Raw genomic sequence first — 13,050 nt, forward strand, 5'->3', positions numbered from 1 at the left:
TATGAAAAAAATTACATAAAAACTAAGTCAATCTTTTTTTAAATATTTTTCCCTGTAAGTATAGAAGCTAAGTTACAAAATATATTTTTTTTTAACAAAATAGAAAATTCGCGCATCTAAGGGTTAACTGTGAATTTTGATCATTATTTAACTATGTTGGTTGCAAGAGTTTTTCCAGGCGACTCTAGATGCAATGCAATTACAGGATACCTGGTTTCAACAAGATGATGCCACTGCACATACAGCACGCGTTAAAATGAATCTTTTGAGGTAAACGTTCTCAGCAGAGCTTATCTCTTTGAGGGAGGATCTCTACTGATCCGCACGCTCACCGTACTTACACCAACACACTTGAAGAACTACAGAACAATATTCAGTCTAATAATATTCAATTAAATGGTTTAAGTGCTATAATTGTGATTTACGACATGTGTTGCTAAATTGTGAAAGGGGTACAAATGTTACAGATGTATCGAATTCACTAATTGTTAGTTGAATTAGAGTGTGATGCAGTAAGATATTAAAAATTTTATTGCTCTATTAAAATTTCGTGTAGGATAATTTTAAGGGCAAAACAATAGTTTTTCACTAACAATTGACCTTTCTAGTCTAAGAGAGGATTAGATGACTCATCGATAAACCTCTGGATAGTACTTTTGATGGTTTGTAACTGATGCATATTTTTACCTTCGGATTAACAACTTATTTTTAGAATTTATTGTTTTTCATAGCCAATAAGACAACCAAAATGGACAGCTTTATTGTCACTATTGTAAGTATCTCTGTTTAAACAATCGTTTAAACCACATATCATATTTCTTTCAATAGTTAAAAAATACAAAACATAATGTTTCAAAAATAAATAAAAATTTATATATGTGTGTGTTTATTATTTTTTTGTGTGTGATTTTGTTATGAGTGAGATATGTAATTTATGTTTATAAGTAAATGAGAGAGCCAGTATATATCGCTGGTCCGGAAGAAAAACGACACAAGTCTAAAAACCACTATTTTAACCTTTTGGTGCCAAGCGACTTCAAAAAAATAACTTTTTGTGCTAGAAAAACGTCACAATATTAGTGTTCTTTTTCGGCGCCATGGAGCAGTTATGTCGTTTATCATATGGTGTGAACCGTTCCCCACTTAGGAAGAAGAACGACACACATCAGTTGTGCTTAAGACCTACTAATGAATGTACATGCATAATGTCGAGAAAAACGACACAAGTTGGTAAGTTGTATTTTTTTAAATAAATAATCATGTTTTATAATCGACAAAAACGACACAATTTGGGTTATGTCGTTTTTCATGATGCACAAGTTACATTATTACTATTTCTTGTACACACATACGTAAATATGACGTTTTTCTTGTGAAATGTCTACTATTATATGAGTAATATTCCGGATTAATCTCAAAAAGTGTCGTTTTTAGTGATTATGTTTTTAATAAACGAAAAAGTTATTGTTATTTTTGTGACGTATACTCAGCTCCAAAGAAAAAAACCGACAATAAAAAAAAACCATTTACAAAAAACTCGATTTGGATAGTCTGTGTAAGAATTTTTAGACTTTTAGTTAATAATTGCTTTAATATAATTAATTATGAATAAAATTCTTGCTAACTAACTATATAAAAATTCATATGCAGACAATCGAAATCGAGTTCTTTGTAAATAGGGTTTTTTTTAGTGTCGGTTTTCTTTGGAGCTGAGTATACATAGGAAATAATTGTAGTCAAGTCTTATGGAATAATGACCAGTATTTGCACATTTTTCAGGAAATCCAAGCGAGCGAAGTAAACTTCTTATGCTACTTGCTAAGAAGAATATGCAATGGACAATAAAGGGTGATAGTACAAACCTGGAAAGTAAACGCATTATGGCGGTCCTTTCTACCGGACAAGCAGGTAATAAATTTGAATCCATTTGCCTTTAGGTTGGCATTTCTTCCTTACATGGTTCGGTATTTTAAAAACCAATGCGTAATTCTTACAGAGACCGATGAGACTGCCCTTACGGAAACTTTGCCGATCGGAGTGACTTCAACAACAGTTTCAGAACTTCAGTCTCACGAAGCAATGAACGAGAGTGGAAAGTCTGATCTCACAGAAACTTCTGAGGCTACGATGTTTTCTGTGGCACCAGTTCCTAAACAAGGGCTTGCTCCCGATACAAGTGATAAAAGCGATTTTAGTGACGATGATAGCGTGAAGGACCCAGACTTTCTTGTCCCTAAGGATGACATGCCACCTTCTGATGTCACCACTGATGATACTGATATTGATGATGATAATAATGTGGTAATTCCGAAGAAGAGAAAAACAAATTCTGCGACTGAAATAGTTCAGAAAGGAAGAAAAAGAGTTCGACATGAAGAGAAGTGGAAGAAGACGAAAGCTAAATTACTTAAGGCACATGGAAAAAGTTACACATCGTTCGGCAAAAGTACAAGTATAGTTTTAGCCAAAGAAATCGGCCCTGTTTGTGAAAATAAATGCAGACTAAAATGCTACCAAAATATGAAAGATGAAGATAGGACCCACATCTTTCAATCTTTCTATGCTTTAGGAAGCACTGAACGACAGCACAGCTTTATATCGTCCAGTATTGAGGAAATACACCCCAAATACGAGTATAAGCGAGAAAACAGCAAGCGAATTCCCAATAACGCATTTTTTCTCCATACTCGAGACAATGTACGTGTGAGAGTTTGCAAGACTTTCTTTAAGAACACACTTTCAATTACTGATCGGCCAATACGGACGATTTTGACAAAAAAGAGTTCTTATGTGTTTCAAGACAATCGTGGTAGGCATGGAAACCACAAAACTGTTCCTGAAGAGATAAAACAGTCCATTAGGAACCACATTGACAAAATCCCACGCATTGAAAGCCATTACTGCAGGGCAGATTCTAAAAAAACTTACATTGAAGGAGGAAAAACAATTAGAGACTTACACAGGGATTACTTAGAGGAGTGTCGTGAAAATAAAAAAACACCTGGAAATTACGTTATGTATTCGCGAATATTTAATGAGGAGTACAACATGGCTTTTTTTGTTCCGAAGAAGGATCAGTGTGAACTGTGCACATCCTACCAACATGCCGAAGATGAAGCTAAAGCCAAAATGCAAGAAAATTACGAAACTCATTTGATGGAAAAAGAATTATCCCGACAAGAAAAGACAACAGACAAGAATGGTGAATCTACCGTTGCTGTTTACGATCTACAAGCAGTGCTACCTTGCCCAATTGGTCAAACTTCCCCATTTTATTACGTTAGTAAATTAGCGGTGTATAATTTCACAATTTGCAATATTAAAAACAATGAGGTGCACTGCTACACCTGGCATGAAGGAGAAGCACATAGGGGAGCAATAGAAATAGGGAGTTGTGTCCTAAGCTATTTGTCTCTCTTAAATAACAAGAGTACTGCTCCAGAAGACGTAATTTTTTACAGTGACAATTGCGCAGGCCAACAAAAGAATCAATTTATTATAGGCATGTACCTATATGCTATTCAAAAGTTTCCAAATATTAGAAGCATTTCTCACAAATATCTCATAACTGGCCATACGCAAAATGAAGGCGACGCTGCTCACTCTATTATTGAACGGCAAGTTGCCAGAGCTAGAAAAGCAGGGCCTATCTATTTACCGGATCAGTATTACACCCTTATAAGAACAGCCAAGAAAACAGGAGACCCCTATATTGTTCATGAATTATGCCACAAAGATTTTATAGATATAAAGCAACTGACGAAAGATCAAGGAATCCAAATTAAAATACCTTTAAAAGATATTAAAATTTTAAAAGTAATCAAAGAAGAGCCAAACACTGTATATTATAAAACATCTTTTGGGTTCCCTGAATATGATGAAATAACTGTCAGCAAGAGAACGCGATCACAGAATGTTAAAGCAAAGCCAGCCTACCACACGAAGGTCGGAATTACCGATTCGAAGAAAAGGGGACTTCTTTCATTAATAGAAAAAAATTGTGTACCTCAGTGCTATAACAATTTCTACAGTAGTTTGTAAAGAATTAAAATGAATTTCCTTGTACTAAGGCCCCTATCAGACGCTACGTCTTTTCGCCGTGCGCCGTGTAATTTTATGTGATTTTATATTGTGATGTGTAACAATTTTATGTGATTTTTACAACAATAAAAAGATAGCCTATTTAAAAGCATTATTTCTTCCTAATTTTTTAGAGATTACTACAGACAAAATAAGTAGGTAGGTAAGTAAAGGGCAGACAAATTACTCTGCAGTCCTGAAGATCATTTTTTTGGCATAATCTTTCGTCATAAGTGCTGTCTTATGTTCAGATATGAAAGCATGAAAAACGTCACAAGTCAAAGTTGGTTGACTAATTTTATTCCCCATCTCACAATTTTCATTATTAAAAGTTGAAAACATCGTAACCGCATTTCAATAGTATATCCTTAATTTTAATCGCCTAAGGGTTCCGCAAAAATTCTTATCATTAGCTGTACAAAAAAAAAAGATTATATAATAAACTTAAATGTCTCCTCCTGAAAAATGTATCATTTTGACTTGTGCCATTTTTCTTCCGGACCAGCGATATGTAGTGTTTGTTGTGTTCAAAAGTGAAATGACAAAGAGAAAGAGATTATGTATTTGATTAACAGAAGATAGAAGATTGTATCGGTAATGAATATATACATATTATTGGCTACTTGATGTTATTATAAAGTATTTCTCCTCAAAAATAAAAAAATACTTTTCAGAAGAATGGGTAATAATTAATAAATTTAACTAAAATATTTAAAATACCGTGGCGGGCCCTGAGCGGACAAAGTTTACTTTTTTTGTATAGATTTGCCTTAAGAGTGATCATCGAACGAGTGTCAATGTAAGTGAAACTATTTTTTAAAATGATAGTCATGTTGTTCGCGTACCTTACTTCAAATTTTTTGATATTTTTGTTTGATTCGTTAGCGGGTTTTCCTTTTTCCGCTCGCGTGTTTTCCTATTGTCGCTCGCGTGTTTTTCCGTTTCCGATCGCGTTTTTGATTGTTGTCTTTTCGTTCCTTTTTTTCAATCCGCGGTTCTTATTAGTTTGCTTTCTTTGTTTCGTGTTTGACGCGCTCACGCATTTTTTCATTGTTGCTCGCGTGTGTTTCTATTCTCTACCGCGGTTTTTAATTTCTCGTTTCGTTTCTTTTTTTTAATCCGCGGTTTTAATTCGGTCGCATGTCTTTTTTATTCGTTTGTGATTCGCTCGCGTGTTTTTTTATTGTTGCCCGCGTGTTTTTCCGTTTTTGATCGCGTTTTTTATTTTTGACGTCTCGTTACTTTTTTTTAATCCGCGGTTCTTATAAGTTCTGTTTCTTTGTTTTGTGTTTACTCGCTCGCACGTTTTTCATTGTCACTCGCGTGTTTTCAAGTTTTAGATCGCGTTTTTTTATTTTTCGTTTCGTTTCTTCTTTTCAATCCGCGGTTTTAATTCGATCGAATGTTTTTTCTTTTCGTTTGTAATTCGCTCGCGCGTTTTTCATTGTCGCTCGCGTGTTTTATAGTTTTAGATTAATTTTTCGTTTCGTTTCTTCTTTTTAATCCGCGGTTTTAATTCGTTCGCATTTGTTGTCGCACGCGTGTTTTTCCGTTTTTGTTTTTGTTTTTCTATCCGCGGTTCTTATTCGTTCGCGTGTTTTTAATTTCGTGTTTGATTTGCTCGCGTCTTTTTCCATCGTCGCCCGCGAGTTTTTCCGTTAAGTTCGTATGTTTCTTTTCGATTAATCGCGGATGTTTACTTTTTTTATATTTTTTTCTTACAATATGATGTTTTTTTCAGATAACATGGATCGGCAAAGATTCATCAAAAACTTTTTCTCGTCGAATGCACAACAAGCCAAAAGAAAACGGGTTGAGCCATTAGAATCTAATGCTATCGAATCCGCATTGAATGAGCAACCTTCGAAAAAAAGACGGATCGACGAGCTATGACAAACCGAACTTTTAGAAGATGAAATAAGGGCGAAAATACCGGTCATACATTCAAATACGCGAATTTCTAAGTTAACTCCGGCTGAACTTAACGAGTTGCGTCAAGTTCCAAATCAGTTTCAGCCATCAAAATCATTTTCTTTTCCGAAACAAACCGAAGGGAGAAATCGCAATAGAAGTGCTCAGCATAGATGGTTTTCCGAATTCAAGTGGCTTCATTATGACGTTAAAAAAGATGCTGTTTTGTGCCACACATGTTTAAAAGCTTGCAGTATGGTCGGTGTTAAATCTGATTGGCTTAAAGAGGCTGAGGTAGCATTTATACTCAAAGGTTTTTCTAACTGGAAAGACGGTACCGCGCGTTTCGCGAAACACGAAAACAGCTCTTTTCATTCAAAATCTAACCATTTGATCGTTCAACGAGAAAGTGCTACCTACGCCAATAAATGCTCAGTTGCAGAATTCGGTTCTTAACCACCAAAGGGTAGCTCGTGCTTGCTTGCTTAGAATTATCAGCTCATTGAGATATCTATGCTTGTCCGGAAATGCGATTCGCGGATCAGATAACGACGGAGGGAATCTCATAGAGTTGCTAAAAGAGCGCGTGATAGATTTTCCTGAACTTAAGGACTGGTTAGCAAAACGTGACAGTTATACAAGCCCGCAAATCCAGAACGAACTAATTGAGATAATGGCTCACGAAGTGCAAAAGGTCCTTGTGCAAAAAGTCAAATCATCACCGTGGTATGCATTGATAGTGGATGGAACAACAGATGTCTCCAGCGACGAACAAATCTCTATGTGTGCGAGAATCACTCCACCGGACGCCTTGCATCCAGAAGAATGTTTTTGGGTATGTATATTTTCCTTTTTGCTAATATTTACAGTAAAGTCAATCAGTTTTTAAAATAAAATTTTTTTCTATTTTTCAGGCATGTACACCACAGACGACGGTTGTGCCAAAACGATCACGGCTGCAATTAAAGACGTTCTCATTCGCCTGGGACTACCTCTAGACAACTTGAAAGGCCACTGCTTTGATGGAGCACCTACCATGGCTGGACGTCACAATGGCGTGCAGAAGTTGTTGCAAGACGAGCAACCAAAATCAATCTACGTCCATTGTGCCAACCATTCATTGGATCTTGTCCTCCAAGAAACAGCTAAACTACAAAGCGGGGTATGCGATGTTATGTGCTTAGTTAAAGATGTTTCGAACTGCATTCTAGAATCGGCAAAAAGAAAGAAAATGTACGATAAAGTCGATCTACAAGCATACGAAGACGATTTAGCATCTTCAGATGATGATTTGCCGGTTGATAAACCGACTCGATTACCCGCTTTGTGTCGTACGCGATGGACCGCACGTGTAAAATCTTTCAAAAGATTCAAAGAAAATTATCCACGAGTGCAGGGAACATTAGTTAAGTTCGAAAATTGCGAGTCTGTAAAGCCGGAAAAAAAGCTCAAATTCGCGGGAGGTTGCTGAAACTTGAGCAGTCTGAGACCCTTTTTTTCTCTTAACATCACCTTAACTTTCGCGAGCGCTTCAAGCTCCTGGTCTAACAGCTACAGGTGCGAAACAATCTGCTGATTTACTATCTTCGAAATTGCAATCGTTGCGCACAGACACCGAGTTCGACCGTTTATTTGAAAAAACAGTTGAAGAATCGCACGAGTTAGACTTGAATCCTTTCAAAGAACCCCGCGTGAGACAACCAAACAAACGGTACGAGCATACTTCCAAATCTGCTCCACCGGTGCGACTTTCAGCCAAAGATTCGTTGAGAAAAATCAATTTCGAAATTTTAGATTTGCAAATATCAGAATTGAATGAAAGGTTCGACCAAAGTGGTTTAGCTATTCTAGTGTCACTCGAAGCTGTACTGTTGAACGCGACTAAAGGTTTAGTTGGCGACGAAACCAAGCTCGCGGAAGAACTCGGTGTCTTTGCTGAAGATTTTAATATTAGCAGATTGCATGCTCAACTTTTTCTGCTCCAAAGCGTGCCCGATATTACAAGTTCCAACTGTTCCGAATTGAGCGAAAAACTCGCGAATCTACCGTCGACAACCAGGGATATGTTAGATGAAGTAATTTTACTGATAATTTTGATCCTAACCGTGCCTGCGTCTGCCGCGACTTCTGAACGATCTTTTAGCGCTTTGAGAAGATTGAACACTTATTTAAGAAATTCGATGTCCCAAAAGCGCCTCACACACCTTTTGCTATTACATGTATATAAAGAACTTACAGCTGCTTTAGATTTAAATATTTTAATGAAAGAATTTGTGGCACGGTCAGAAAAACGCAAATCTGTGTTTGGCAAAATCTAGGTTTAAGGTTGAAAAAATGTGAAGTATAATTTAAGACTTTTGTATTGACTTTTTAATTTTAGCAAGCACTTGTATAGTGTAAAAGTTTGTAAAAACTAAAAATGTAATTAGATACATTGTGTAAATAAAATTGAAGAAAATGAAAAGAAAAATTTTGCAAAAATTATTTACAACTAACAAAAACTGTCTGGTATAATATCAATTAACAATCACAAACATATTTTATACAAAATTATTATCATCGAAAATTTAGGGGGGGGGGGGGAAAAATTTCGAACCTGCCCACCCAGCAAAAATTTCGTTCCTACGCCCCTGGTGACATACCATCGATAAGACAAAAGTCATAAAGATTGGACTTTAAATGATGATAACGGAAAAAACAATGAATGTCACTTTTTTGTGAAAATTAATCAGAGTTGGATAAAACCGCCGTAGTCTGCTGTAGTAGTTTATTTTTTATCTGTTCATCCATTGCAAGAAACAGGAATGCCTGCGCGCCAAAATTTAAAAAAACGTCAATGTCAATTTGACAGTTGTATCCATTCGACATTGCGCGTTTTTCTTCACCAAGGCAGCAAAGTTGTCAGTGCAATATTTTTCTGTAGTATTGTAGTAATTATATAATATTTGATTAAAATAGCGGTGAAATTTCGAGTTGGGATGAAAATATGCACATAAGATTATCTGACCGAAAAAAAATTTGTAGAGGACGAATAAAATATGTGATGAGACAAATCCGCGTACAACGCTATGAACCCGACGTAGATTGTTAATCAACCAATACTTAAACGAATAATCAATTACAAACAGTAAATGAAATAAATAAGTTTCTAAACCACAAAAGAATTAACATGTGGTATTATCATAAAAATTTAGAATTCCATAAACAAGGTTTTTCAAGAAGTTTGTAAGTTTCAAGAAGTAGTAACTATTACGTTAGTGCGATTAAAAATTCAGCAAGTAAAGATGCCATACGTACATCAAAAGGTAACTTTGAAACCAAATTTAAAAAATACGAAGATCATCTGACAATTTGTATTCCATACAATAAAAAATTATGTTAAGCCATAATCTCTCTGCGATTGCCAGATATTCCCATGTGGACTGGGTTCAACTCCAAATTTACTAATGATGATAGTCCACAACAACTCATTTCGTATTTAACTCCAATGAATGTATCACCAACAGATGCTTCAGTGGTTCTGGAGACGATGCTGCAAAGTATAAAAATAGCTGACGAATGTAACCAAAATTATATACAAGTCACCTATGATTTCGAAAATGCCAAAGTTTATACATTTGGGCTCATTCCATATCATGTTTGCTTATTTCAAAGCTATTGGGAAGATAATCAATGATTGTGGATTATCAACAATAATAACAGAAGGTGCATTTTTGGCAAGTGGCTCAGTAAACAGCTTTATTGATGGAAAACATTTCAACAGATACAAAAGGTTACACCCTATCATGGCTTTAGGATTACGAATCCTTCATTTCCGATCTTTTTTACAATCATAAAACATAGAAATATCTGATGATATATTGTTGGAGTTAAGTAGGTTACATTCCCACTCAACTTCGTCATTCGCTATCGAAGATGAACAACTCATGGAGCTGTATTAGAATTACCTATGCTAAATGTGAAGTAAAAACAATGAATGGAAAATTGGGTAAAATCGCCCAATTTTATATGATATACATAAATGTTATTAATTATTATTTAACTTTAAGTAGAAGTATTCGTACGGGATATGAGTCATTTAAATACATCTTGCCGAAGATTACGAATTTATTTTCAGCTTGCAACCAGCCGAATAATGAACGCTGGACCATTACAACTTGAGGAAAGTTGCAGAAAGACATCCAGAGTTAGAAGAAGATTTGAAAAGAGGATGTTTTGGAATTAAACGAACAAATAAATCGTTTTCAAGACAACCCATAGATTTACCTCTTGAACAGACAATGCTGATGCTGGCCGAAAACTCACTGGGGTTGTGCATTTCACTAATTCCATATCTGCTCGACAACGTTGGGCAAGAAGCCATGAAATTCGGTCAAAGATTATTAGTCATGTATTCGAAGAATTGGGAGTTACAAAACAAGATATTTCAGGCGACTTACAATGTCTTGTCAACAGCTGTCGACATTTATTAATTCTTTCGATCGCATTTTTAATACTTTCAATGCACAATTATCTCCCGATAAATTATTTAACAGTTTTACTGAAAACCAGCCTCACCTCTTGTAGAGCAATTGTTAAATTGAGAAAGTATTGGGAATCAGCAACGAGAACAATTTATTTCTGAGTGCATAATAGATTCGAGAAGAGTATTAAAAAAACCATTTCATAATTTTTCTAAAGAATGAGAAATTAAAAAAAGTGTAAAAGTAGGCGGAGAAGTACAAGAAATTCGAGTACAACGAGATTTATTTGGACCTATGTTAGGTATTTCCATGGATCACAATATCGATGTCATGAAAATTTTATCATATCCCATTACTTCTGTACCTTTATCATTATGTTATTTAGATGATGCGATATGTAAAACGAATAAATCAGTACTGGCTAAGTGCCTGGAAACTGGCATTAACCATAAGTCACCTCGTAATACTGATGTATTTATAATTGATGGTTTCTTTCTACTACACACCATGAAAGAGACACCAAAAATATTTGGCAACATTTCCAAGAAGACTCTACAAATGTTAACAAAACTTCCAGCACAAAGAATCGACGTCATTTTTGGCCAATATTTTTATCCTTCGATTAAAAATAATAATAGGTCTCTACGCCATGAAACAGAACACACCAAATTTACGATTTCTGGACCAGATCAAACACGACCAGCTGATTTTGCTTTTTCACTAATTTAAATCAGTACATGTCATTCTTGGATTTATTGAAAAATTGCTCTTGATAAATATCAATATTTTGATTTTTCTCGTTCTAAACAATATTTTTTAATGTAAACAACATTTTTATTTTATTTCATCGTTATTTTAAGGTTTCAAAGAAAAAAATGAGCCCGAATATAGTTAAAAATTTGAAACTTTACTAACCAAATTTTTGACTTGAAAATTCGGCTTTGTTTCCGGTTTCCAACTCGTAAAAAATACAAAAATGATTATTTCGCTTCAAAAAAATTATTGCTTATAAAACACATAGAGAACTGTATTTTCAGTGATTTTCATTGAAATCAAATCACTTTTGTTGCAGAAAAAAATTAAAAACAAAAAAATCGGTTTGTGTTTTTTTTCCCTAAATTTGAGGTTATACTGGAAGTTGGTAAATACAAAAGTTGTAGATATTTTGATTACCTAGAACTTTTATGTTTAACATTTTCCAATAGCAGGTGTAGTTTAGCCGGAAATCGTAAAAATCCTTCAAATCGACAAATAACCTCTCCCCCATCTCTCTTCCGGAACTTTCTCCAGGTTCTTTTAATTTTTTTCATTTACTTATAAATTATTCTAAATTTTCCCACAAACCATATACTGCTAATAATTTTTTTGCTCTGAAATAGATTTGGCCCTGAACTAATAGGGCAATTAATAGATTAAAGATGAAAACTTGATGATGAAAGATGCACTTGTAAAGATGAAGCAGCAAATTGATAATTGGTCAAGTATTTCATGAATGTGGGTAGCGATATACTTACATTACTAACATAACAATTGCCCAGATAATCGTTTATTTTTAATAACGTTTAAATAATAATAATGGGGTTTAACCTCCGTTTCTCTGACATATACGCCTATAACAGAGGACACCCACATCATTATTTGTGAATCTTTATTTATTTAATTACAAATTATATTTACAATTACATTTTTGATGTGGGTGGAGTCGGTTACTACGTTCTTATCCAAGCGACGACAATGTGATCAATTCTGCACTCCCATTAATTATAATTGTTCACACTGCCGCTGCCTGGATTCGAACCCGCAACCTAAGTCTAAGTAAACTAACGGTCTATAACTAATGCCTTAGACCGCTCGGCCACTTAGGCTCTTCATCATCCAAAGGCGTATCTCGAACACTCACAAAACAAATGTTCAGATATTACTGTAACGTCTTATTTTGGAAACGAATCTATTACATCCTCCATTCAAATGTAGTCCAGTCAATAAATGACCCAAAATGAGGTGTAGAGTGCGTGAGCAGGTAACTAAGCGATTCCTTCAGAAACTTGTTCAGGGGGCTTAGGTTGTTAACATACCAAAAGTCCTGACTCCTAGGTGATGAGCGGGGGGGAGGAGGGGGGGCTAAATGTACGAATTTTGGGTTTTTCGCTTATATCTCGAAAACGGTGCATCGGAGAGAAATATTTTTAGATAATAAAATGGAGTTCTTAAAATTATCTAAAACTTTTATATCATATGTTTTTTTCTAATTCCTAACCGTTTTCGAGCTATACCCTCGGAAAAAGTTGAAATTTACAAAAAAAATCAATTTACGTCAAAATATTCATAAACATTGCATCATATTGTCTAAACCTATTCATAAACGAAAAGTATGAATAGGAAAGAAGTTGTAGATTTTTAAATTCCCTTTTAGAATATATATACATATGCTGATTAATGTCCAACCCGCCTAAAGTTACAGCTATTTTAAAACTTGTATAGCATTTTGCAATTTTCAGAAAATTAGTTTGTATATCATATTCTTAACCCACAACCTTTGTTCGTGTATTTTGTTTAAATTACAGATAACAATATCAGCAATTTGTTAGTCAATTGA

At 34.9% G+C, this 13,050-nt stretch overlaps 1 protein-coding gene across 1 annotated transcript; it reads left to right on the forward strand.

Moving 5' to 3' along the window:
• Positions 1 to 1,168: 1,168 nt before the first annotated feature.
• Positions 1,169 to 4,118, forward strand: LOC123299940. Its single transcript, XM_044882362.1, has 3 exons — positions 1,169 to 1,230; positions 1,780 to 1,908; positions 1,997 to 4,118. The coding sequence occupies exons 1-3, from the start codon at positions 1,206 to 1,208 to the stop codon at positions 4,039 to 4,041; spliced, it is 2,199 nt and encodes a 732-aa protein (XP_044738297.1). The 5' UTR covers positions 1,169 to 1,205; the 3' UTR covers positions 4,042 to 4,118.
• The last annotated feature ends 8,932 nt before the right edge of the window (positions 4,119 to 13,050 follow it).

The sequence above is a fragment of the Chrysoperla carnea genome, chromosome 5 (assembly GCF_905475395.1).
Source record: "Chrysoperla carnea chromosome 5, inChrCarn1.1, whole genome shotgun sequence".
Lineage (NCBI taxonomy): Eukaryota > Metazoa > Arthropoda > Insecta > Neuroptera > Chrysopidae > Chrysoperla > Chrysoperla carnea.

What these genes read in the sequence shown, in the direction of transcription:
- LOC123299940 (XM_044882362.1), top strand. Translation starts at nt 1,206, where the DNA reads ATGTCGAGAAAAACGACACAAGTTG. An exon ending in GAGAAAAACGACACAAGTTG is followed by an intron (nt 1,231 to 1,779) that starts GTAAGTTGTATT and finishes CACATTTTTCAG; the next exon opens with GAAATCCAAGCGAGCGAAGT. An exon ending in CCTTTCTACCGGACAAGCAG is followed by an intron (nt 1,909 to 1,996) that starts GTAATAAATTTG and finishes TAATTCTTACAG; the next exon opens with AGACCGATGAGACTGCCCTT.